General features: G+C 42.3%; 1 protein-coding gene across 2 annotated transcripts in view; it reads left to right on the top strand.

The window, feature by feature from the left end:
- ITPK1 (inositol-tetrakisphosphate 1-kinase) overlaps positions 1–27,636 on the top strand; it is a 153,472-nt gene that overhangs the window by 14,863 nt on the left and 110,973 nt on the right. Inside the window, exons 1-2 of one of the 2 annotated variants that reach the window (XM_042790571.1) lie at positions 18,042–18,236; positions 21,139–21,163. In XM_042790571.1, the coding sequence (XP_042646505.1) occupies positions 18,223–18,236; positions 21,139–21,163 (39 nt within the window). In that variant the 5' untranslated portion in view covers positions 18,042–18,222. Of the gene's footprint in view, positions 1–18,041; positions 18,237–21,138; positions 21,164–27,636 lie in introns of those variants that run through there. The other variant, XM_042790570.1, reaches the window with a different exon arrangement.

The following is a 27,636-nucleotide window of genomic DNA, read 5'->3' as shown; positions in this document are numbered from 1 at the left end:
AGTCTCTTGAGTCAGGTATAGATCTGGCAGCCAAAATAAGGTTGACTTTTGGCTCTGCAGTAGGCTTCACTGGAACTTAAGCAAATCGGTGAATTTCCCAATACAATACGTTTTTCTACCCATCAAATGCAGAAATAATACAAACTGTCGGAATGCTGCCATGTGACTGAACTGACTGCAAATTGCTCGTAGATCATTGGATTTTAAAGGAGATCCAAAGTGTTTATTACTTTATCGTGTTATTTGTCAGCAGCTCTTAATTCACATATCCCTATTTCAAGGCATGGCTCAAAATTAAAAACTCCAGCTGTTAAATTATATCTACTCCTCCTTGGTGATTTCGATAAAAGAAATATTACTGAACCCAGTTGTTGAGGACCCCAACATGTTTTAAAAAATTTAGCTCTCTTAACTGGTATTCTCTCTCAGACCTATTTAACCAGTAGATGTTTTCAGTTTATCATATACAGAGTAAGTGATTACTCAGCTTTTACCAAGCTAAGCCTTCATCTTCTTGCATTGACTTTTCTAACTTGTCCATTTTAATTTATGGTGAAAATGAAGCTATAGTTTGAAAAGCAAAGAGAAGAGAAGGAGCCGGGAGGCTGTATAACAATCCAGTCCAGAAGAAAGATAGATAGTGATAAGGGTTATTTTCTTGCTTACATTTTTCTCTGTTTCTTATGTGGGTGTCTGAGTTCCAGCAAAGCTCTTGTAACCCTGTAGATAGAGCCAGTAGTTGCCATTTTCCAAGTGCATACAAAACCTGATGAACCGCAGGAAAATTCAAACTCTGGAAGTTGCAAATAAATTTGAGCTTAAGCCTAAACCTGCCGAGGCTAATGGGAGGGTTTTTTAAGAGATAAAACAGTTTACCTAACATGGCAATTTTGGGAAAAAACCTCTAAAAAAAAAAGTAGAGTCTCTTTTTCTTCTTATAGCATCTTATCTAAGAAGGTGCTATGTAACTTACCTAGCTGTGAACTAAAAAAAAAATTGCTTCTGGGAAATGATTAGTTTTCTTTCACATCTGCAGGTTGTTTATGGGGACTGGCTCTTCAGGAAGTCTTTACTCCTTTGTGTTTATTATACACAGTTTTACTTGTAATAAAAGTCTGAAAAACTTGAATGATTGGCTGAGGGTTGTATCGGAAGTGGGTAGCAGCTTGGTTTTCTCATGTTTATTTAAAAGTTAAAAGATCAGGTATGCTCTGCAGCCTTTTTTCTAAAGAAAGCTGCTGTTCACCACTGTACTAAGAAACTATTTTTACCCCTCTAAATGAGGCCCTGGGTCTCCTAGGAGATTTTAAGACTGCATATTTATTTTCTGAAAAATAGAATCATTTGATACGTCTTCTGAAACGGTGCTTGAGGAATAGCAGGATAACTCTTTCAAGTGACTGGCATGCAGCATAGGCAGTGTTTGGCTCTTCCTTTACAGGTGAGGATGTAGCCGTGAACCACTGGCCAGATCACATCCTAACACTGAAAGTGGAGGAGTGTAATCTAAGCACTCCCACGTGAAAACAGGAGGGGCAGATAATTTGCTTTAGATGAAGCGTAGTATTTTAAAGCAGGCTCTGCTTATGTCAGTCATCTCATCCACAGGACTGAAAACAGTATGTCTGCAGAACATGGTTTGTTAATATCTCTGTGGAAGTGAAAGTTTCAAGGAGTGGTCTCACAGGAGAGAAAAAAAATGCCCAAAACGGAATGAAGGCTTCTTAGACTACAAGGCCCTGTATCTCTTCTCCTGGTTGCTTTTTAAATGGACAGCTGTGAGCCACATCTTGGAAAGAAGATGGATGTGGTGTTCAGATCAGGCTGCCTACTGCACGATGCTCTGGGCTGGTGTAATCGCTATTCCTGATCTGAGGCAAGGGTCATGCATGTATTTAAGTTGGAGTGCTGTTCCTACTTCTTCTCAAGAAAGTTCATGTTGTTGAACTGTCCCGTTGTGAGAGACTATTTTCTCTTTATTATGATTTTCTGGATTACTTGTGGACTAGTAATGGCTTCTTTCCCCAATGTAATATATATGATTTCAGGAGATCCTTATTACGGGTGTTCTTTTGTGCTCAAACTGACAGTGTCCCATAGATTTCCCACCTCTTGACCTGTTGGAGGTTGCCTTTCTGCTCTGTCTTGCCTCTCTAAGATGTGGTTTCCTGATTGGTGTGTGTTTGTTGGGGTTTTCTTTTGTTTGCTTTTTGACGGGAGGAGACTTTAATGTGTTTTTTTTCCTTTTGACATTGGAAATTCTTTGGAAGGATTTCTGTATGGTTCCACCCGTGCTGAAGAAGGCGTTAAGCAAAGCTGTGACTGCGTTGTCCTTTAGGCAGGTACGTGGTAAGTGGTAAAGGGCTGATGGAGTAGTTCCCATTCTGAACAGAGTACTTAGTGATGGTATTAGTCCAGGATGGCTAATCCAACTCTTGTTTTGAGCATAAGCACAGAAGCTATGAAATTCAGGATTGTTGCTACGCAGGTGTCAGTTTATGGCAGACAGTGTCCCAAACGATCACTGGCATCCAAAATCTCACTGTCTTGGGTATAAAAGATGCGATGGTCCCTAGCAGGTGCTTTTCTCTTTCCACCCAGACTACCCTGCTGTGGAGGATAGAAAGGGCAGGACCACAACTCCTGTCTTGTCTTGTATCACTGGAGTGTGAGAGTAGCTGGGATGGGTGCAGTCCCCTCCCAGGCGACGACTGGGAAGGCTGGGGCCTCTTCAGCCTGCTGCCTTTGGGCCCCAGAATGAGCAGATGTCACGTTCAAGGTTTCTATTAACAGCAAATGAAGGCAGTGGGTGCTGCACACAAAAGGAGTGTAGGATAGTTGGGCTTTTTGGAGTGAGATGCAGAAGTGTCCAGGATAACAGCTGAGCCTGTGGGATGCAGCCAGTGGAAGCCTCGCTGCTCCAAGGAGTATTTAAGTGAGAGAGCACCGAGGTGGTGGGAAGGTAAGGAGCATCAGCTGAAATGCTGAGGGCCAGTGTGGGAGGCAGAAGTTATAGTGCTAGCCTCCTGTTCCTAGGACGTGTTCTGATTGAGGCATTGATGGGACTCAGTGTGTCCTCTTTGGAGGTTACCAGTTTTGAAACCTGCTTTATATGAAACCTCTGCGTTGAAAAATTGAGTTCTAACTTTAGCTCTTTAAAAACACCATTGTATATGGGTTTATGGAACAAATACAAACTTCTGCTATAAAGAAGAGCTTCCAGAGGGACAGCTTGACTACTTTAGAGTAGTGCTCTGTAGCTTCAGTTATGTCATGGTGTCAGTTCTTGGAAAATCTGCTAAACTAGTTATTTCAGAACACCTTAGGAATCTTCTCTGTGGCTTAACTACTAGGAAGTAACTGTCATGCGTTTCATGTTTATGTAAAAGGTACATAGCAAGTGGGAGAGTCGATGGATAGAATACAACTGTTCACATGATCCTAATGTGTGCGTGTGGGAGGAGTAGTTTCCCAAGACAGACTAATTTCCAAACAAGTCCAGTTAATCTCTGTACAAGTATTAAACGACTTAGTGATTTTGCTTTGAGTGTCATGGAATCAACAACAGAGAAAGATTGCTGTTATCCAAGGTAAAACATCAGGACACTGTAATGCCTTTGCTTGACTGGCTATTTTAATAAGAACCTACAGTGAGATATGACAAAAATCAGAGGATTCTTCATACAGTTCTGACTGGTGAAAGTGGTTTGAGTAAAAGCTGTTTGGTTCTAGTGGGATCTTACCTAGGATAGAAGCCTGCAGTGCTCATCTTGCGGCTGTCTGATACAACAGCAGACCCATGCCTTTCCTCTCAGCACCTTACAAGGCAGAGCTTGTGCAGCCCCTCTGCAAAACCCAGAAAGGAGGTAAGAAGCAGTAGCACTGTGCGAAGTGTCTGTAGTGGTGGGCTTCATCCGCAGCTTCTGTTGCCCGTGTGCTCCTAGCACGTTCATCATCAGCGGAGTACGGCTGTAGGTGGATAGAGACATTAGATAATGCATCTCGAGCAATCCTAGCACCGAGGCAGTGGTAAAATTTGAGGAAGAAATGGAAAGAAACTTGCTCTTTGGTGTTAGGTTCTCTCTGTAGTTCTTCCTCCTGTGTACGGGCGGAGAGAGGCGTTAATGGCAAGTTTAGCATGCAGGTTATCTTTAGAAGCATCTGTAAGCAGTTTATAGTTAGGTAGGATGCAAGACTTTGTGGGTTAGGGCTTTAATTATGGTGAAATATTTTACAGACAAATTCTTGAAAAAGAGGAATCTTCATGCTTTTAACAGCATTAAAGTTTTGTTTTGTTTTGACATAAGGGCTCGTTCATTCTTTCTCAGTTCATAGCCTTAAATGGACAAAAATGCAGTTTTAGATTTTTTTTCTTTTGTTTCCTAATTGTTTGTTTGCAGGCTTTTCTTTTCCTAGTGATGTGAGAAGTTATTCTTCACCAGGGAAAATGGTCACTAGGCATGACCTTAGTAGGATTTTTCTAAGAACAACACAATGTGAAAACAGTGGAATAAAATCATAATGAAACGGTCTGTTGTCTTTCCAGCATCACTTCTGACTGAATATCCTGAAGTAAGACAAAGATATAAATAAAGCTGTAGTGCACCTCTGTGAGCAGGGTCTGTGTATGTGTCCTGGGACACATAGCTGCTGTTGTGAACTCCATCTGAAATTAGTAATCGGAACTGTAGGTGTTATGTCTGACCAATATGCAGGCCAGTGCTTTTTGTTGGTTCAAAAAATTTGCACGTTAGTCCTTTACACTGAAACTAGTCTTCTCTTGAAGCCAGGCCTTGAGAGAGGATTTCTGCTGCAAAATCTGAAGCCGGCCTTGATGCTGTTAGACTGACATTGATGAGCTGTTGGTTAGCTGGGTGGTAGTGGTCTGCAGAGATGTCTGTGGGGTTGGGGTGGTGTTTGTCTGGTGTCCACCTTAGGGTGGTTGTACGGAGACGTGCAGGCCAGGCTGGAGGAAGACTTCTTTTACACGTTGTGGATGGTGATGCTGGAATTCAGATGGAGGAAAAAAAAATGCAGGTGTTCAAATTAGTCTTGGAAAAAAATTGTTATCCTGGCAATTTATTTACTTATGTCTGGAAAATAATTAGATAAAATAATTAGGAGTGATGTAGTGTTTCATTGAGATGCATGGGAGTAGTCCAAATAAGAGGCCATAAACTGTTGTTATCTTAGAGTGCAACTTCCGCAAAGTTTTGATTATCGTTTTATAACTGTCACAGCTTTTATTGTTCTGGAGGACTAGGATAGTTTTGAAGAAGAACATTTTTGCTAATTTGGGATAGCTTCTGCCCTTAAGGTGATGCCTGTGTATTTTGCAGCTTACTGTGGCACCTTGGACTGTGTGCTGACCAAGCACCAAACCCTGCAAGTCCAAGTAGGCAGATAATACCCACCCAGCACGAGTGAAGTCAGCAAGGCTGAGCAACTTGTGTGCAAGGGGGTTACGTAAAGCTGGGTGTGGAGCAGCTGCCTCCTTTGTGACAGACGGCTGGCTGCAGGGGTCTGATGTGCAAAGAGCCATGAAAACATTCTGCCTGGGAAAAACGCTTCTTGGAATAAGAAATCCAGTTGTTGCATATAGATGTGCAGGCGGAGTGTAAAAGCAGACACTTGGTCAAGGATTTTCTTTGGCCTTCACAAACAAATTCCTGGAAATATCTGAGCAAATGTTATTTCTATTTATGAAGAGGTAAATATGTCAATTTCTCTGTGTAACATTCTAATGGTCGTTTTCATTAACTGTTATTTGATAACTCTTAAGTGACAGCAAATGGGATGAACAAAAATCACTTGCCTCAGCAGACAGTTCAAGGATCCATCTGAGACATCCAGAATTTTCAACGTCATTTGAAACTGTTATTTATACATGGGAAAAAAAAAATGTTAATAATTCTTCAAGTACCTGTACATATTTCAGAATTACAGCAATTCAACAGTCATCACCTTTCTGCAAGTCCATTTCTTTTATGCTGATTGTATCTCCAATTAATCTGCAGTGTATTTCTGGTAGTATCTTTTGAGCTGATCATGCGGATGACACCCCTCAGTCAAAGGTGAAAGCCCTAAAGAGAGAACATGGGGTGTTAGCAGTGTACATCTGATGATGGGGAACGTGGAAAGCAACCTGAACCAGCAGAGGAATCATCAGCTTCTCCTTGCTTAGCGTTGTGCAATCACCTATATCCCAGTGTGTGGTATAGCATCATCTCCAACAGTTCTTATCTCTTATGTCTGCAAACAAAAGAAGTGAGCAAGAGAAAATGAGTATGCTTGTCCAAGAGAGATTTGTTCTGTGGTCATGTTTAATCAAACGTGTAATCAACATTTAATAAAACATTTAATAAACTGCTTGCATTTTTTCTTCTAATTAGTTGCTTCCAATTACTGGGATTGAAGAGTGAGTTTCAGGGTGGAGCCAGACAAAAATAACTTGGAGGAAGACAACTAGCTGTTACTGTGTTTTTGTGTCTATCTTTCCAGCTCCTACTCAAAAATTGGATCGCCTCCTTAGCAATGATAAGGACAGTGGTAATTTGGTAAATTAGAAATTTAACTTTTTATTTTTTCTTTTAAGAGGGATTTAGATTATTTTATAAACTCATCAGTGTGTTGTGATCACATCAGTGTTGTAATAGGGAGGGGCAGGTACCAGAGAATCTAGGTAAGTCCATAAAGGGAAACAAATGTGAGCTGAACTGTTGTCCTTGGGCTTTTTTTCTGAGAACAAGGGTATGAGTAACAGCTCCCGGATGATGGTCTGATTTAGCTTGTTGAGGCAGCTTCTAGAAAATTTGAGGAGACCCAAGAAATTGCCTGGTTCTTCCAGGTAGGCAGTGTAGCAGACCTCCCAGCAGATCCAAATCTGGACTACAACGGAGCCTGGTTAGAAAATGTGAGAGCATTTTTTTTGGGGAGGCGGGGGCAGGGTGTGTATGTGTGTGTCATATATCAGTTCCTGTGTGCCCTGGCCAAATTTGGGCAAGTTGTAGTCTTAAAACACATGTGCTCAGTCACTGATGGAAGCAATGGGTGTAACAGCTGCTGGCTAGGATAAGATATGAAAAAAACCAAGGGCTGGATTACTGAAGGCACCCTGTGTGTGTGTACCCCGGGGTGCCTGTGTGAGACAGATTAGTAGCAAGATGTGCCATGGAAGGTCAGGGGTGTGGGCAGCAGCGAGGCACATGCTGTGGGTGTTGGCCCAAGGGTGATGCCTGCAGAAGGGCTGAGGCTGATCAGAAGAAATTGTTCGGTTCAGAGAGACGGGATGCTCTAAATTTCTTGTAAGCAGACAGGATTTATGTTGAATTTCTGTCTTTGTCGTTCGTGTCACCTTATGGAGGGATGCGCATTTTGTCTTACAGCTTGGAGAAAAAACAGGCAGTAGTTGTGGTTTATGATTTATATAAGGTGTGTTTTCTTTTTTTTTTTTTTTTTTCTCCCCTCTTACTGCACTGTAAACAATCCACCAAAGCAAACAAGAAAATGGGTGTTCTGGCAGACCTGTACATATGCTACTGCGTAAAGCAAGAAACCTACAGACTGGAAGAAATAGGGAGAATTTTAATCTTTAACAGGAAACTTCAGTGTAATGTAAAACAGATAAAATGCCTGATAAAATAAATATGTTTGTAACACCCACATAGATGGTCTTCTCTGAAGTGGTCTATACAACAAGACAGGAACGTTTCACCAGCCAGGGCAGGGATTTCTGAGGGATACGGTTTGGCCTTTTCAGATGCAGAAACTATTGTGAGTGATGGAGACATTTTTATCTCGCAGACAAATCTCTGCTCCAGCTTCAAGTTTGTGCTTTCTAACCTCGGCTAATCCTATCCATAACAATCCCATGTCCATCCCTGCCCAAAGCTTTTGGTGTATTTCTGTGAATCTTCATGACCTACATTGGCTTGATATTGAAAGGTTGCAGCAGTACCTTGTTCCCTGTGTTGGTTTTCCAACTCCTCAAACTGCAGTTTCATCCAACAAGACCAATGGAAAACTCTGTTCTCACATTCTCTTATATGAACCTTTTGGTAAAATTTTTGCCCAGAGGGGTGTGTGTGTTGAGGGGTTTGGGGTTTTATTGTTCCTTTTTTTTTTTTTTTTTGTTCTACTTCCCAAATTTACATCAGCGGTTATTATTATTCCGCATGCTATATAATAAAAAATGTATTAATTTGCTGTCTCTCCATTTAGATTCTTTTTTCTTGTAAGTAGTACCATATTCAGGTATTGTACGTTCCAGACATTTTATTTGATTTCTAGGATCATGTGTAGTTTGTGCAGATCACCAAGATGATTCATTGCAGCACTGTCAAATGCTCTGTCCTCTTGCTTCTCAGGGAAGTTGGCCATGTGTCAATAAATGGAATATTTTCAAACAGTACGATCACCACTTGTTGAAAGCCAAGCTTTCATTTTATTGCACGCCTCTCTAATGAGGCTTCCAAATAAAGTAAAATCATTTTTCTTTGATCTGTGTTGATGTAAACTCAAACAGAAGAGTCATTTGCAGGAGAAGGAGATTCCCGTTATTAGTATTGGCATCTGAATCTGTTCAAATAGAGAAAAGCAATCCAGTTCCCATTAATTTGTACCATGTATTTTCAGCTGAACATATTTTCCTTCTCAAATAGGGTACTAGACTACAGAATTGCACTTTTCATATCCCAGATCATTTTCTGTTTTCTATTGACATGGTTCATACAGTGTTTGGGGGGAGCTGCATGGCAAAATAAAGGTGAAACAGTTTCAGATGATACTGGAACTGCTTTTATCCAGCTTTTTATTTGTGGCTTAACCAGGCACTCCTCTTTAAAATAACACCTGCATTAAGTGCCCCAAACTAAAAGCTGAAGCTTGAAATGCATCTTAAAGGGATCAGACAAAACAGAAGAACCAACTGGATGAGTTGTATGAGCCTAAACTGATGCAGAGTTTGAGGAGAAAAGATTTCTAGGAACATTTCTTAATTATTTCACGCTAAACCTTTCTGTGGGTGTCCTTTTAACCTGATGAAACATTGGATTGTTATTTGTGGTGCTCTACAGCTGGCTGCCGTAACTTCTTGGTATAAACTCTTGCTGTCAGTTATGTCCATGAATCTACGACTGACTCTGGTTCCATAAATGAAGAGGAAAATTTGTTCCTTGTACGTGCAAACAGTGGTCACTTGGTGAATGCAGGAGACAAGAAATCACAAGTGCTTTTAAAGCTAATGAACCTTGAGGGAGACTTGATGTCTGACTTGTGCAGTGCCAAAACGTTAGGGCCATCCCTTATGGAGGGGGGAAAAACAGTTGCAGTGAGGTTTCTTCAGTGAGCAGACACGTGAACTTTTTCTTGCTTGTATAATGAAGTTTTGCATGAAGGAAAAAGCCCCAGACACCTATATATCTTGAAGCCTGGCTGGAGATGAATAAAGTCATTTTTGCATGGCAAGTTGCTGAACTTAAGTATGTCTCTCATTTCGGCCAAAAAAATGCCCAGTCTCTTTTAGAGCTGCAAAAAATGAAAAAAAAAATGTGTATTACACATTTCTCATGCATGTCTCAGTGGGTGTCTGGCCTCTGTAAAAATTCCCAAAAGGTTTATTCAAGACTGTTTGCCAACGTCTTGGAAAGCAGCAGTAGATGTACGGCATTTGGTTTCAGGGTTAGTGGATTAAAAGCCCTTTCTAGAGGAGGGCTGTCTCGGCAGACATGCTCTTCTGTCTGTGCCCCTTGGTTTTAGCAGAGTGGAGGTGCGTGTTCGTCCTCCCCCGTGGTGTGCAGGAGACCTGCAGAACCAGCGGTACCAGCGTGGGGCCCGGCAGAGCCTTGTCTCACTGGCCATGCTGGACTGATGGTCTTTGTGTAGCATGCTCATTCTGAAGGTGGGAGCAGCAGAAGCTCCTTCTCAGAACATCAAGGCAAGCCACTAAAGTGCTTTTATTTGGGTAAAGGGCAGGAATCCAGATAAGAAAGTAAATGGAGCACCTGTAGCATGCTGGGGAGAGGTGATGGGTAGGTGTCAGAGGGAGGGGTATGGGAGCAGCAGCTTCTAGCCGATGCACAAATCTTCTTTAAGTACTTTTTTTTATTACTACTACTTTAAGAAACTCAATTCTGAGCTGTGATTAGTCTGAGAATCTAGCAGATACAGAGGGCTTTTTAGGTTGGCTTGCAATACCTCTGCCCTTTGTAGAAAGGCATTTGTAGGAAGGAGGTTCCCCTTGCAAGATACTTTTAATTCATTCTTGGGGTTTCAAGGGTTATGACAAAATTTCTTCTTCAGAGTATCTGCGCTGTTACCACAGATGTTTCAAAGTGGTTTTAATATGCTGAGCATCAACTTGGTAGGAGACCCACAGGGTCTTTGCAAACCTTCCAGAGACTTGAAGATGACACACTGTTTTCTTGAATCATCAGAGTTGATTTGCATTGCTAGAACACCAGAGTGCTGTGGTAGTTCTCTGGGTCGATGGCGTGGGATGCCTTACAAATGCACTGCCTAGAGGGATTAAGGTCTAGTCAAGACAAATTCTGGATAATAGCTCTGGTTAACGATTGTTTCTAATACATTTTTCTGTATCCTGTTGTCAGGTAGCTGTGTGCAAGCTCCAACGTGATTGTAGAAGAGGCTATGGCAGATACCTAAAACGAAGAGAAATCCTGAAGGGGTCAGATTCTCAGAGGGCAGTTGCCAGGCTCTTTCAGAAGTCTGCTTTTACTGTAGCCCAATACATGTTGGGCACCCAGAATTCTGACGTGAGCTTGAAAGACCAGACCAGTTCAGCTTTTGTCATCTTTTCTGTTCCTTCACTTTCATTTTCCAAAAAAGGACAATTGCTTTCAATAGTTATGCACGTTGTAGGCTAGTTTACCAGATGTGTTGCACTTCTTCAGTCTGGATTCTCCCTGTCCAAATAGAACAGGGAGGTATTGGGAAGGTTTATATGTAGGGCATGACGTAAGTGTATTTAATCTGAAGATCTCTCTCCCTTTAGATAGTTAGATACAGTGAGATATATAGATAGGGAAATATAGCTAGATTTATATTATCAGCCCAAATCCCTGCATTGTTTCTTTAACCTTGCGTGGTAGCTGATAACAATATGCCATTTGCATTGATACTGGTAAACCAATACTTCTGATTCGGACAGCTTATCTGCAATAATAGAGAAGAATCATTTGATGCCTAAATCTGATTGATAGTGGTTAAGTCTAAAACCACTAAAGAAAGAACTTTCTGGGTGCCTTAATGTACGTTGTGATTATATGTCGTTCAAATGGAGGGAAAAATGTATGCTGTCCCTATGTAAAACTTATCTTGCTTTATAAATGCCCAGAAACCTTGAATATATCTGATTAACCAAAACGTGGGAGGTAGCTGTTTTACTAAGAGGACGTTGGTAGTTGTTACAATTCTGAGAGAAAGCTCTCTATGAAATATGTATGCAGGTTTTACTAGCTTTGGTGTACATAAATTAAAAATTAAAACGTATTGAACAGTAAGTAACTTTATTTTGGGTCACAATGAACAGTGAGGCAGGAGCCCAAAGGAAGATCCAGAATAAACCAAGGCTTGCTTGCATCTGGTTTAAATATTTTATTTTTGGGAGCTGTGCTCCTCCTAGATGGGTATTTGTAAGAGCAACCTGATTTGTTTGGCCTTCCAGTACAGAAATGGTGTGGACCAGGTTTTTTTCCCCGCTTGCCTTGACAGCCTTGCCGATGCTGGAACTGAAAGATTTATTCTCACCCCTGCTGCTCTGCCCTTTTCGTCCTGTTTTTCTTTTCTAGTCAGAATGGGCCTACAGTTCACTCTAGCTTTGAGTGTAGTATGAGAAGATACCAGTGAGATAGTTTTAAACAAACCAATTCAGGGAATTTCAAGAGTGGAAAATAAAGTTTGGCTGCAAAACCCGAAAGCTGGCTACATCCTCAGGTGAGCCCTGCAGCCTGCATTAAGCTGTGTACTGCCACAATAAAATAGCTGTTAATACCTGAGCTGAGGATTTTAAAGCTCGGGGAGGCTCCAGTTTGCAGCTAGATTTATAGGTAGGCAGGCAGACACGTAGATGTGTGCATTGATTCAACTCTCTGTGCGTTGCTTCAGCACTTGCTAATTCGTAGTTCCTGTTGCAAAAGCTGTGGTCTTTGAAAGGAGGCAGACAGGCAGGAAGCTTGATTATCTTGCCTGATGCAGTTCAAGGATTTACTGGTAAACCTCTCTGTTCAAGAGCTGACACTGCTCAGAAGCAGTGCAGAGGCCAGCATCATTAGAGTTTGGAGGAGCGGTGCTGCAACTGACTTTAGGTGTGATGGTATCTCAGCCTGAGCACAGACGTTTGGCTGTATTGTTAGCCAGTTTGCCTTCAGAACTGTCCGAGCATGAAGACCCGTGCAAAGGTGTGCGGCTGGCATACGGTATAAATGTAAAACTGTAGCATAGCAGTCTGTCATTGCACAATCTGTGTGCTGCCAGCTCTCCCTGCACTGACAAGGAGACTCCCAGGATGGTGGCGTTTCATAGGGGAGAAATGTTAAGCCTGAACTTGAGCCTGTGGCACTGAACTGTCAGGTTGCAGCACTTCTGTAGTTGAGTGTGCCCTTGTCTGTAAGTCCTAGGATCTTCAGCATAAGAAATTTATCAGCTGTAGCTACAGGAGCTTCAGGGTATTTATTGACAGTAAATACCTCCAGTTAACTACCAGCAGGGTTGCTCAGTGTTTCTTTACATTTACTGCTCTGTGTTTCACGTGACTGTTCGTGACTGAGCATCCTAATTTGTTGTGAACTTTCTTAAAATGGTATTGTTCTGTCAGTCCTTTCTAGTGCCATTTTGCACAGTTGCTTACCATTACATTGTGCTTTTTGAGCGTGTAGGGTGTTCTCTTCTTTGAAAAGAAGAAGGTGATGCCTCGTGTCATCTGGAAAGCGGAAAAATACTGTCTGCTTATTGGTTCCACTGTTGGCACAGAGGAGAAGTAGAAGTATGCATTTCCCATTAGCTTGCAGGCTGGAGCCGTTCTAGCAATGTTATCCAGAAATGACATGGATGAAATCTTCATCCCTTGAGTCAATGCGAGTTGTCCTTTCAGCTTCAGTGTAGGTAGCTTTTCATGGCAAGTCTTTCAGTATGGTTTTATTTGACTTACATTCCAATTTAGTACTGGAGGAGTTGAGGGGACGCTGATATCTGCCCTCCTACTTCAGCATAATAGATGTTAAGCAGTGGGATATAGTTTTTCCTGCAATTTGGCAATATCTGGAAAGTCAGAAGTAAACAAAATATAAATCTGCTAGCTAATGTACCTCTTAGTGAATAGGGGATTGCCCTTGCCCAAGTTGTATGAAGATTCCCTTGATGAAGAGCAAAATCTGCATATCTGATTTCTAGGGCTCCGCTGGCAATGGAAGATGGAAGGTTTTAGAATTTTTTTTACTGACTAGTGACTTATTCTGCAACTTAAAAGAATAAGACACTAATAATTTGTAACTGCTGGCTTAAATTAATAAGGGAGGAGAGTTGCTAAGATCAGTATAAACTGTAAATTTTTAGCAGCTGGATTTCAGAGAATAAAATATTTAAGTGTTTTATGGTTGTAGTACCAAAAGTTTTATCGACACATGCAGAAAGCTTCTGCCTCAATGTGACAGCTAATTGAATGTATCATGGCACTGGAGAGAAAGTATGCAATACTAAGCATCCTTTAGATTTATAGATCTGTTAGCATGATGTTACTGCTCATTTTGTCCATAAAATGTAAATATGTTCATATGTTTCTGGAAGCTTCTCCTAGCTTCTGCAGTAAGAGTGTACGTATGAAAGATAAATACCGTATTTGTCCCCAGAAGGGATACTGTTTTCTGCATTGTGATTCTGCTCCCTCTTCTTGGGTCTCTTTCAGTCATCACTGGTGCCTTGTGACCTTAGAAACACTTTTGAAAGGGATGGGTCGTGTGTGTGCTTTTTACAGAGGGTCATATTAACACCGGGGTGATGAGGGTTGCGGGGAGACAAAGGGAGCTGGGAGCAGAGAGGACGTGCACGCTCTTTGCAGGGCTTGAGGAAGCAAGCAGTTTATTGAAGGCAAAGAACGATGCTGGAACAATTTAGCCTGCAAATTTGAAGGACGCTGACCTTTGGGAAATTAATGTCTTGTAATGGAAGATACAGTGCCAAAACAGCTTGGTTTGAAGATGGTTTTTAATAAGGTTATAAAGAGATCACATGGTGTGGCCGCCTGCCATAGCTGGGAACTGGATCTGATAATGTCTGGTGGTGTAAGCCTGTGGCTGAAGGCTGAACCCTACCCAATTGCTTATAATTGTCATCAGGTACTAAATATGTCTCTGAATGTCTGGTAAGATGAATAACTCATTGCCTTTAATTTTTCTGTGCAGCTGTTAATCATTCCTTCTCTCCACTGATGGCTCTTATTATTTTTTTTTTTTTCCTCAAAAGACTGTGGTTAAAGGTTTTGTGTCCCTTCTGGGAAAACAGTGAGTATGGGCTCCCAGAACCTGGGCTCACTAGTTCCAAGAAAAGAGTCTGGCAGAGCTCGGCAGCGCTGATCTATCTTAAATGCCTAGTTCAAAAAGAAAACAGATCCTTCTTGGTTTGTATTTACTGACTTACGGATATACAGATTTTACTTCTGCAATACCTGTTTTTTAATGCTAAAATTAGTAGCCCTGTAATGTTTCATTAAACCAGTACTGAAACTTTGTCTTAATATTTAGTGACTCCGGGCAGTTTATTTTCTCTAGTTAGTGCTTACAGTGTCTGGTTTCTTTCGTTCGTGGCTTTTTCCTCCCTGCTACTTGAACCTCTGAAGTCGTGATGTTGGACGCTTCTCTTTATCATTGCTCTTGCAGGATAAGGGGTTAGTGGATTTCTGACTGGATCTTTGCGGTGAGGTGCTGGTGACTGTTTGTGGTGGGAATTAGTGGTGTGTGGAAGCACTGCGGTGCTGCAGGTGAACACCAGAGTGGTGCTGATGCTGCAGCCCTGCCAAGATCCTCTCGTATTTTCTAGTCCTTTTCAGGTTGCTTTGTTCTGATACAACACTCTTCAGAAGCACTTTTATAGCTGTAAATGGGGTGATATAGTGCTTTGAAGATGCGGAGAAGATCAGATGGTTCTACCAAATGTCATGTGTGAATGGGGGGGGGTGGTGTGAAAATCACTTACGGTGTAGTGTCTCATGTATGAGGGCTCCTATTGCTCGGACCATTCCCTGTTTATGAAAACAAGGAAGAAATGCACAGATGTGTTTACCCTCTGTGATTTTTTTTTTTTTTCTTACTACTTAAAAGGTCCCCTGTGACAACCCAAAGTCTCTTTTTTTTTTTTTTTTTTCAGCCCATCAAAAGAGCGCTTAGAGTTTTACATGAGACCTCTTCTCCCCCTATAATACATTATCTGCTGGATTATAAAGGTGCACTTTACTTCCCTTCTCCTTTGGATCTATGATGCTTTACAGACAGAGAAAGTTGAGGACTCATTCCCCCAAATGCCAACTTTTGATCCATTTCAGTCATAAATCTTTCTAAAGCATTGATTACTGAAGGGGAAAAACTTGCTCAAAAGTGGGAATAGTTGGATATAAATTGTTAAAATTCACTCTCGTTAACTGCCTACTTGATAGTCTGTGTGCAGAGAAAACAAACCACAAAAAAATCCCCACATTACAGCTGAGTCTTGCCATGTTTCAGATGCCCTCAGTTAACTCCGCGTGCTCCGATGGGTGCGAGCCAGGACCCCCGGACAGCGAGCATCCCTGGGCTGGGGCTGTCTCTTGGTTGCTTCCCTGATAGACAATAAAGTGGTGTCTATCCGTGTTGAAAAATAATAAAAAGCAAGGATCCTCACAAATACTTAATAGCAGAAATGCAGGGTATTCTGCTGATGGAAAAAACTCGGGCAAATGAGCTGAGCTTGACTTTGTGCCACGAGGAGAAACGGGCTGTCTGCAAGGTTGTGGATGGCCAGTATCGGCTGTTTTTCATGCTTTGCTTTGGTATTACTTGCCCAGTGCCTTCCTCAGTGTCTGATAATTTCGGTGTGGTGGAGTGTCATAGTGGCTGCAGGATCTTGCCCTGATACGTTAATATTTATACAAGTCCCTTTGCTAATATTTTGCATTTCTAGGAAAATGCTTTTATTTTTTTTATATCAAAGCAATACATTATTATTCTTTGCCACGTTTTACATGGGAAATTCTGGAGTTGAAATATTCTCCCATCTGAGAAAATGAACTTCACTGCATGCACTAATAACGTCTTAGGCTATTAAAACAGATACAAAGATTGCCTTTTACTTTTGAAACTATAAATTCTGTTTGACATTTTTCGATCTGTCACTCAGACTAGACAGCAAAAATATGTTAGTTAATTTAACCATGGCTATGATATATGGCCTGATAGTCACTTTCTCTTTTAACTGTCATTCATGATGATGGTCAGATCCTAGATACTGTGGGGAATTAGTCTGAACTGTTTACTTTGGATGCTAAGAAAACCCAACCCCAAAAGCCAACTATTCTACATAGTTTAAAGCTGTGGTTAAAAAAAAAAAAAAAAAAAAAAATCAATTCCAAAACACCATTTAATGTGCTTTTAGTACCTTGATATTGACTTCTCTAAATCCATACATCATTCTAACTTAAGGTCAACTTGCCTGATAATTATTTTAATCACTATTGCATATGGTGAGTCTTGCATTATCCAGCAGAGTTGTTCTGGTTTCAGGTATAGAATTAATAAGTCATAACAAGCTTCTAGGTTTTATTTGGTATTGCAGGTTACTTAAACGTTTCTGTTTTTCCTTTAAATGTTGCAGTGTGTGATTCAGCAGAGCTGTGTGCTGAAGGAAGGGAACTCATGAAGAACCAGTAATTTATGCTGCACCTGAATAGATTTCCATAGCTTTAGGCGTGCTATGCCAGTTTAAGACATTGAAGCTTTGCTGTAAGTTAGGTGTTTAGTTTTATCAGACACTTTTCCCCCTTCTGTTTTCTCCCAGAGGTTTTCTAACATTTGCTAATCATTCTTTTATTCCTGGGCGGATGATTGGAGTACAGGATCCCTATTTAGATGATGTTTGGAATGAAGTGTATTTTAAAAATAGTGACCTCTGGGAATATAGTTTAGAACTGACAGTTTTTCAAACATCTGTTCAATAAAAGCAGGTAGTCTCTCTTTGACTCAGTGGTGTTGCCTCTTTGGAGGGAGAAGGGAAATACAGCTAATAATGATCTTTCTTTTCCCCTCAGAAAAAGAGACTTGCTGTGGGTTTTGTATAGCCTGCTGCCAGTATCGGGAGGCAGCCAGGCCAGCTGGGGATGGGAGCCCTTCTTCTCATAGGCTGTGGCTCAATTTCAAGCTACATGGGAAGAAAGAGGGGACATGGACAGCACCATGAGGGACACAAGAGTAGTGGTCAGTACTCCAAGTACTCCTTTGACATAGGAATTGGTACCACTGGAAGCATTCTGCCTAGCCTGGACAGGTTCTTGTATTTTTCTTAATTATTTTTATTTATTTTTCTTATATCCTTGATTATTGTTTATCTTAATTTTTCTTCACTGTCTTGTCTGCAGAATTTGCAGTTCATTGCTTGTGTCTGAGACACAGTCGTGCACCCATGCAAGCCTCCGTGCTTTGCGTTGGGAGAGGAGTCTGTTGTAGTATCTCACGTATGTTAAGTGCATCTGCCGTGTGTGTCTTGGCATAGCTAACAAAAAGCCTCTCCTCTGCTAAAGAAACAGCCCAAAAGAATGTACACCAAGGCTGTAGGATCAGTTTTTCTTACTAGCTTTTTAAGCACCACAGGGAGAAGCGGTGGCTGGTCCACGGCTCTGTCAGAATCCCAGGGCAGTTAATTCAGCAACTGCCTTGTCTCCATTGAGCGTCCGGCACAGACAGCCCCTTGTTAGGGAATCGTTTGTGGCCCACAGCCTGCTTCCTTTTCTCCGTTTGCTTATTTTTTGAGGGTCCCAGATTTTCTTGGGTGTAGGATCAGCTTGCTTTCTGTGCCTGTCCCTAAGCCCTTTCACAAGTGATGTGAGGCAGTTAGTGTGGTTAGATGGTTCTGCGTGCTTGGTTGCACAAGGGATGTCTTGCTGCCCTGAGCCTGCAGCTGTGACCTGCCCAGCTGAAAAGCCTGGAGTCACTGGCTTAGAGAATCTTCGAGGCGGAGAATCAACTAATGCCAGAACTGAGGTGCGTGGTTGCTTGACGTCCTGGTTGTTTGGATACTTTTTAAAATAACTTATTTTCCCCCCCAAAAAAAAAAAGCTGTTTCAGTAGAGATTTTTCCCAAGTTAACTAATCCTCAAAATATGCATGCTTCTATGGTTTCTGGTCCCCTGGGCTTAAGTATAAAAAGTTCTCAGGTTTCAGGTAACCAAAGTGGGGGGGCACACTCACACCCCTCCCTCTTCTGAAAAAGGGGAAGACCCAGCACAACATGCCAGCCTTGATAATCGCTTCTTCCTTCCTGTAGCTTTTTAAGCGTGTGTGACATCAGGCCCAGGAGCAGGCACCCCTTCCCTCCCTGCTTGTGTGCTGGCCTGGCTGCTTCCCCTCTGCTGGGCAGTACCGTGGGTTTCAGTAAGTCCCAGTAAATCTGCAAAGTTCACTTAGCAGTGGCGGGGGCGGAATTATAGAAAACCTTTGGACCGGCTCTTCCTCAAGTGGGTATGGCAACCACAAGTATTTTCCTTCTTAAATGCAGAAGAAAGCTTATTCAGTGTGTATGCAGGCATGGCAAGAAATGCAGCCTTTGCCATCAGCCTCTCTTCTTTCAGGGGCTCTGGAGCAGTCCTGCCTGAAGCCTGGTGTGTTTCAATGGCAGTTTTAAGTTCTTCTGTTTACTCCAGGGCAGACACAGCAAAAATGTAGCTGGTTTGGTTATCTTAAGTTTTAGCTTACAGTATTTGGAATGCTTCTGTGTAGGCTGCTGCCCTAATTTACAAAAAAGCATCCCCCACCTAATATTTCTTATTCTTACTTAGCTGTGTGAAAATCGTTGTTTCGACAATTTGACTATTAACTCTTTTTTTTTAGGAGATTCATATTTTCTTCTCAAAACACAGTTGGAACACAGCCTCAGGTGATGGTCTGCAGCAGTGCTTCCCACACCATAATGGCCGTATGTTAATCATCCCCCACTTACAGGCTGCTGTTACCTGCGAGAGGGCTTTGAAATTCTCTGCAAGAGGTGCTTGGTTTCATTTACTTTTTAATTTCCTTGCTGAGCCATGACAAGCTCTCTGTTGCGGCTGTGCAGTGCATGCTGTTTCTAGGCCAGAGAAACTCCAGACTGGTAAAGGGGAAGAAGGGAGTAATTTGTGTCACGGATGCTGATTGATCGCCGGTCCCTTTGGGCATCTTTGTAACGGCCTCCCAAAAGAAAGACTTACTGTATCCGTCGGAAAACTGGAGGAGCCATTGTGTATTCAGCAGTGTGCAGCAGTTGTGACTGTGGACAACACAGATGCTCTTAGATAGAAAAGCATTGAAGGCAGTCCTGCTCTGTGACCTCCCCCAAAAGGGTCTTTGATTTTCACATATGGGGTTAGTGGGAATGAGGAAGGGAGATTCCTGCCTTGTGCTGGCTGAGGCTTTTCGTTTTTAAGTTAAATTTCCTATGTCTTCCAAGTGAGAAGGTTCTGACATATTTAAATAGCCTGCAAGTATTGGGAGGGTGGCATGGAGCAGGGACGTCTGGGCTTTGTGCCAGGAATTCAGTTCTGCTCTCAAGACTAGAGCAGAAATGGTTTGTTCTGCTTGATAACTTGTCAAATGCAGTGACTGAGCATTGTCTGACTGCATGTACCTGTATCTCAACACTCATACCGGCACAGTAGACAACCCCCTCTACACATCTGCCTAAATTTGCTCTACCGATTGCAGTTCGCAACATTTTGGTGAGTAATTAGTAGGACTCTCCAGTCTCTTCTCCCTGGTGTTTCAGGATCACTGAAACAGTTCCTCATATGGCCAAAGCAGCATTCAGAGGCTTGGGCCTTTCTGACTAAACCCTGATTATTTGAACTCAGCTCCTGCAGGAGCCAGGTTGACTACAGGTCTTCAAACTGAGGTCCAAGGACGTGTCTAAACCGTGGGGCGTTGCACTGCCCGATGTCCCTGATGGTCATGGCTACACGACGCAGGGGTTGTTGCCTGTGCTGAGGCTACCTCAGTCAGGTCCACCTGCCACAGTGCGGCACCCATCTCCAGCTGGAGTTTTAAATAACTGTGATTTTTCGAGTCACTGCTTCCAGAATGGATCGTCTGTCTCGAGCGGTGGGTCTGTGGGGGCGGAGGTGCGGTGGGGTGACACATCTGGGCAGGGTGCTCCAGCTGCAGGGCAGTCTCTCTGATCTGGACCTGACCTGTGCCTGTGCCCTTCCTTTGTGTCCCCTTCCCTGCTCTGTTTGCAGAGCTGGTCCTGGAGCCAGCCTTGGGTATCTTTGTGCTTGTGATGAGGACAAGCCATGGGACAGCTTAAAAGCTTCTTGGCAAGGGTTTCAAGCAGAGAACAAGTGATGCAAGTCCTTGTGTGTGTATAGCTCTGGAAAGCGTTCTGTGTACCAAGATTATGGGTGTAGAACAAGGTTGTAAAGGATAAATGTAAGAAGAGAAATGGCTGCAAGGTGCTCTGTTCGTTTTCCCTGACGTTTATACATGTATCGTTGGATCAAAATCAAAGACCTGTCAAGCGTGTGGAATGTGCTGTGGTGCAATTCACACACTCTGAGGGCAGATGAGAAATGAAGAGCAAAGCAGAACCGACTAAAATTGAGATCCTCCCTCCCTAACGTCACCCACTGCCAACCTCTGCTCACCTGGCAGCCGTACCAGTCCCAGCGGTTCAGCTGCTCGGTATGTGTCTTGGGTCACTCTGAGGCCGTGATTCAGCAGCTGCCAAAGTGCTTCCTAGGCAGGGATTGGAACTGAGCAAGTGCTTCCCTGAATTTGAATCATGTTCATTAGTGTAGATTTTTATTGTTTGCATTTTAATATTAAACAACCCTTTTCCATTAGTGTTTGTTTTTACATTTTCCCCACGTTTCCAACATTAACCATTCCTTTTTTTTCTTTTTTTTTTTTTTTCCAGGAAAAGAGGAGTAGAAGTAGTACAGGTGAGTAAAAAATTGTATTTGATTTCTCCCCTCCCCCCCATTTTCTTGTAAAGAAGGTTTACTGATTTTAAATGCTGTCATTTAGATGTCAACAAGACTTGGGCTTAATTATTTTTCTTTCTTTTCCCTTCAGTTCCTTGCCACAGACATGTTTTTTTGGAAAAAGGGGATCCCCCTTTTGTGAAGCATATCTAGAGCCCACCTAGACTTAACAAGTGCCCTGGTGAAAGTGGGAATGCAGTTGAGCTTTTCTTGTGCCTGTTAATAAGGTCTCATAGCTGACTATGCGTTATTACTCTGCGTTTATTGCATTTACAGACAGGCTTAACAGAAACAGGAGCTGGCCTTTGAAAAAAAAAACTGTAGCAGAGGGAATGTTCTTGTAACCCAGTGAGCAGAGAAATGATACTGATGTGCCTTTGAGTTGTAGCCTTGTGTTGGGTTTGTGTGTGGTGGAGTTTTGGTACCTGGGGAGGGGAAGGAGCGAGCAGCTGAGTGGTGCTCAGTTGCCCTCTGGGCTTAAACCGTGACAAACCCATCTACAGATAAGTTCAGGTGATAGCTACATTTGTTCTTTCCCAGGTCTGAATGGTCATATTTCACGCAAGATGTTAGTTAAAGGATGATGGCAACTTGGGAAAGGAATTAACTTACCGTAACAGCTGTAACATAGAGCACTGTAGCCCTAAAAGATCAAAGGGGAAGCATGCTCTTCCTTTCTGGCTTATCTTGTGTACTTAGAGCTGTGTGTCATAGGCTTCCCTCATGCTGATGCTTACCTAGGGCTTGTTTCACACTCGAAGGCAGTCAGTGTGTTCACTTATTTTCTCATATCTCACTAGCAGAGATGCAACGGCCTCAATAGGACAGAAGAGGGAGGAGGAAAATGGGATGTTAGCCGCTGATAGTTGAGGCTGCTCTTAAGTCCAGGTGAAAGGTGCTTCTCAACACCAGCAAAGAGTAGGAGAAAAGCACTTTAAAAAATGCATTGAAAGTCAGGCCATGTTATTTTAAAGCGTGCGCTATCGGAAGAGGCTTTAAATTCTCACTGCCAGTTAAACTGGAGACTTTCAGGTATGTGTGGCTGCCTGAGAACTGCATGGATTACGAAGAAAAAGGGCATATACTTTCCTGGCTGCATATAACCTTCCAACGCTACAGCATCATCTTCCTTACTTGAACCTCCTATTGCTCAGAGTTAAGGAGCAGCTTCTTTTGTCGGTTGTGATACTAGCGTCTCCAGATTGATAAATACAAACCAGCATTTGCAAAGCTTCACAAGCAGCACAGGGAGAAAACTAGCCTATATTTGTGTCACTGTCTAGGGGACACTATTATTTTAATAATACCCCAGTGTCTTACAATCCAATATCTGCATTTGTTATATGTGCCTTGCACCTGCACTGTGTATTTAAGCAGCAAGGTGCTTGTATGGGATGAATTCAGTGATGCACCTATTAGCTGAGCAGAGGGCAAATTCCATTTTACGTTGTGGATAAAAGTTGCTGTCCTTCCATGGGTTACCTGTTAGTCTTCCGATGTTTGTGTAGCTCAATGGCTGGTCATCAGATAGACACAAAATGATTGGAAAGGATTTCTTTATTAGAAGAGCATTTTGGGGAACATTTGGACAGAACTAGGCAGGAGTTGGTGTGAAAGTACATCCTGGTCTCAAGTTTCACAGCATAGTTGAGATGTCAGACGAACATATACTGGGAATTTGTGCCCCAGGGGCAGACCTTGAACACTGATTCCTGCTGCTCTGCTAGAGCAGGACGGATGGCTCTGTGTGATCACACCTATCATTTGAGTGTTGCTTCATGCAGCCTGACACAGGTACTTGTAGTCGGTAGGGGATGTATCAGAAATGGTCTCTTTCTCCACCCAGCATTACTAGAAAGCTGTGCTTCAGTCACCTCACATGATCTGTCCCACTAGCCCTGCTTCTAGGGGGAAAACGTCTGGGTGTTGATCTGCTGGACAAAGTTTACTTGACAGAAGGAATATTGTTTTCCTGTGTTAAGCATCAGTGGTTTTTTGATTTGTTTCCTCTTCTCCTCTAAAGAATCTATCCCATTCAAGAGAAACCAGTTTTTACACCTGACAACAGACAAGTAACTCAAACCACAAAAATATACAGGCTAATTATTTTCTTCATTACATAAATTCAGAAAGTTTCTGAATGTGGATGTGCTTTCCAGTAGTGAGTCGGAAGGTAAGGTTCTCAGTTCCTGGCTTCCAGATGGCAAAGTATGATGGACTGGTACGTGCTGACTTCTGTGAATGGACAACAGATTATTCTTTCCCAAAGATGCTTCATGGGGGCAGGAAAGAATTTCCTACTGCTAAAAGGAAGTCTTCAAATAAGCACCTGTGTGACTTCTATTTCCTTCCTGCAGTAGGGAATTAGGATGGTCCTCTATTCTTTACCTAGACTAATGAAATGCTCTTATTTTGGTTTCTTAAGGCTAACTGCACTGTACGGATTATCAGTGAGCTACTGCTGGACAGAAATTAACATTCTGTGACTTGCATTCAAGTTCTGTGTTTTGTCGTGTCTCAGGCTTTCAGTTCCAGCAGAAAGAGTGGTTCCAGCTTTCTGTTTTTATTGAGTGGGGAAACATGTGCATCCTCTGAAGAGAAATAATGGAAGAATAGGACTAGCAGTGGGGATTCTAAGCAAGCATGCTGCTTTATCCAGCAGTAAGGCATTATTCAAGCATCACATTGAAAACAAACAAAGAACCTCTCAACTTCTGTGGTGATAAGTAATTGAAGTGGTTTTTTTGTTTGTTTGTTTTGAGAAATACAGATCAAATTCTAACATAGTGAGAATTCACTGTGAAATCAATGCACAGGAGCTGAAATATGTGACGTTATATAGTACAATTGAGTAACATCCATCAAGCTATTTGTCTTAAAAGGTAGCACAGTAGATGAATTCAATAAAAAGCTTTCAAGGTTATGAACTTTCCAAACCAGTGTAAGACTGAGCCTGCATCCAAACCTTGGGGAGCGTGAATGGGTTAGCTCATTTCTGGTTTTCCTGTGGGCAGCGGCAGAGCTCTGAGTAGCAGCATCTCGGAGCTCTGGCAGTGTTTTGGATCTAGATTTGCTTTCTGCAGTTTAAGACCAAGTCAGGAGGCCAGCTACAAACCAGTGTTGTATTGCAAGAAAAAACCAAGTGTCTTCCTGGCTTTTAAATACGGGCTCTTAACGGAATACTGTGCTTACGTTGCGGCTTGACAATATAAATATAAAAATATAAATATAAAAAAATACAAGTTATTTGCTTAACTTTTTTAAGTAGGCATCACCCCGGAATCGGGGAGCTTTTTTGAATTAGAGTGCGTGCTTGCTTTGTACCCCGTGAGATATGGGAGCGCTCTCGTGCCAGTTTTTCAGGAGGGAGGGCCGAAGGATGCGCGTGGGCTCCTGCAGGGAGGTGTTGCTGTAGTTAGTGTCGGGCAAACCTGAGCTACGGGAGCTGCAGCTGCAGCCCCGGGGTGTGAAGGGGAGAGCTGTTGAAAGGTGGTCAGCAACCCCGGTGTTGCTGGCTTTCTTCCAGGGAGGAACAGCGCCCGGTCAGCCGCGTTTAATCTTTAAGGTTGCATTTGAAATATTCTGAATGCAATGCTCTTGCGGTTCCCGTGGCGGTGACCACAGCAGCTCATGCACTGGTGTTGGGGTGACTTGCCAGTAAATGCTTAAATTGAAGCATTTCTTAATAAATTCTTTCATCGCTTCCTCACTGTTTTAAGGGAAAGGCTGCCCCTGCAGTTATGCGGTGGTTGTCTGATGAGGCATTTACTACTAAAAATAAATAAATCTGTTTTCTATAGTGCAGTCTAGCAAAAGAAGGGCTTTTGGTAGTTTCAAAAAGGTAAAGCTGTTTCTGATTTTTTTTTTTTTTTTTTTTTTAAATAGGAGCTTGGTTTTGTTCAATTTCACCCCTCCATACCCCAAATTAGTGTAGGGCCAAATTTAGAATTGAAAATTGTGGGTTCTTCTTCAGCCACTGAAGTATCCAGTTTCTTACGACTTTGTATGCTGGCGAGGGAGAGAGAGAACATCTCCATCTACCTTGTTTTTCAGGAAAAATCTGTTTGGCTTAGTTTTAAGAATGTAAGATTGAAAACATGTGCAGTGAAGTGGAAATCATCACAAGTACCTCTGACGGGGACTTGCATTTATTTTTGTTTCACAAGCTATGCAAATCCAGAATAATTAGCTGCAGCCCTTTGGCTTCTGACAAATTGCCAGTTTGGTCTTTGTGTGACAAAGTTCGGAACCTTCGTATTTCTTGTGACTCCAAAGCCATTTCAAGCACTTCCACACTCAAGCCTTCCTAGAGCTCTCTCTTGCTTTTTTTTTTTTAAATTTTAAAATAGCAAAATTTCCTATTTTTGTTGGGTATTTTTGGTTCGAATGAACACTGATGCTTTCTTTTATCTTAGAAAGATGTTCTAGTCAGTTGGCTATAAAAGTGGGATTAGTCATTGTATTTCAAGCTGCACATTTTTTAATAGCAGTGGGATATGGAGGACAACATGTTTTCCGATGTGGAACAGCTGATTGTAGTAGTTACAATGGTCTCGGCTGCTGTTTTGTTTTTCCTTTTTCCCCCAACTCTCTGGAAATTGAGATATTTGAAATTTTTTACTTTGGAGAACACAACTGTCCTTTGAGCTGTGGGTTTTACTGAAGCCTGCGAGGGAGAATTGAGGGTCCCCTCCCCTTTTTAATTCTTCAATCAAAGTAAAATACTAATGACAACAGTTTCCACTAATTGTTGCCAAGGAACTGTTGTTTTCTTGAAACGTGGAGAGGTTTATTTTCACATGAAGTATTAACGGAATAAGCTTGGAACAGAAGTGTTCTAACTGAGAAAAGGAGCTTATAAAATATATATCCGATAGCATATACAGAAAGACGTGACTGGAAAGCTTCCAAAGCAAGCAGGGTTGTTGAGATGTTGGAGAGTTGGCTCTCTAGTGCAGGGAGAAGAAAGTTTATTTTTACAGGCATGCCAGGCACTCAGTAAAGTGCATGTTCTTCTGAGAATGGCAGTCTGCTTTGCCTTCAATGCATTTTTGGAAATGATGCTACAGAAGCTCTCCAGCCCTCCCCGGTCTGGATTGTGTTAGGTACTTTGCACAAGCTTGAAGATGAGGGGCTGCTGGTTGAAATCTTGAAAAGATCATGATACTTCTTAGCATCAGCGCCACGCAGAGTGTGCTAAGCATGCAAAGTGGGGTCTTCCAAAAAAGTGTAGTAATCTCAGCTTCGAACCCAGAAATAGCAGGACTGTGGAAGAACAAATCCCAGGCAGAATCCTTGCCCTGGTCTTTCTCAGTAGGGGAGATCCGTCCGTGTGAGACCTTCTTGGTACCTAAAAAGCAGCATTGCCCAGCAGGAATGAAGCATAGGTTCCAATGCAGGGAGAGATGTTTTTGGCACGCTGCTATATATTGCATCAGCAGACTTGTCAGGTACAGCGTGGCCCTTTCTGGTCCAGTGGGGAAGAAGAATAAATACACATCTATTGGGGCAGGGAAGGAAGAGAAAATCCACAGAACATTTCCACTGTGTGGATTAAGCACTTTAAATAAATACACACTTATTCTTAAAAATTAGACAGAGTAAGCCAAACAAATCAAAATGCATTCACATCTCATTTATTTTCACTGTTGCTGAGTGAAGGAGAGAACCACAAATAAATTTTTGTGGCTCAGAGTCCCGTACTGGCTGGTTTGACTGATTTTAACTGTGAATCCCAGTGGCCTCGGAGAGGTGTGGACTCCGCAGTCGCTTGCAGAAGTCACCTGGGTGAGTGGGAACATGAAGATACAGAAATCTGCAATTAAGGTGTAACGAATGGCTGTCAGGTTTGAGCTTGTAGTGCTCAGGCCCACGGAGCAGTACAAAGGAGCCATGCTCTGCCCAGCCCCTTTGTCTTCTGACTCCTCGGTACGTAGTGATGAGGCAGTGATTCCTAACAGTGTTAAAGGCTGGGAGTTGGGATGTCCTGGGTGGAAATCCAGTCCCCGTGGGACCTTTGCCAAAGATTTTGGTGATTGCAATGGGACTAAGATTGCAGTGGGGAGTTGCCTCGCTTTGTCACTTACTGCAGGCACTTGGGGCAATGCCCTCGTGAATTCTGCTGCCGTTTACTAATGAAGGTAATATTCCATGTAGTAGAATGCCATTTAAGTTGCTTTGAGATATCTGAATGGAGTAAACGTAGAGCAAGATGAACGTGTGAAAGAAAACAGGACTGTTAATGGGGGCTGGTGATTTCTGAGGATTGCTGTGTTTAATATTCTTTCGGTCATCAGTGTATATGTGTCTTCCCAGATACTTTTGTGAACTGCAAAGCTTTGTAAATCCTTCCTCGAGAAACAGCATGGATAAAAATAATACCGTGACAGAAATGCTGGGTAGTAAAACTCTATTTGCCTCCTTTTGACTGG

Source organism: Tyto alba, unplaced genomic scaffold (assembly GCF_018691265.1).
Source record: "Tyto alba isolate M040663 unplaced genomic scaffold, T.alba_DEE_v4.0 Super-Scaffold_18, whole genome shotgun sequence".
Classification (NCBI taxonomy): Eukaryota; Metazoa; Chordata; class Aves; order Strigiformes; family Tytonidae; genus Tyto; species Tyto alba.
This window is presented reverse-complemented; position numbering and strand designations above follow the sequence as displayed.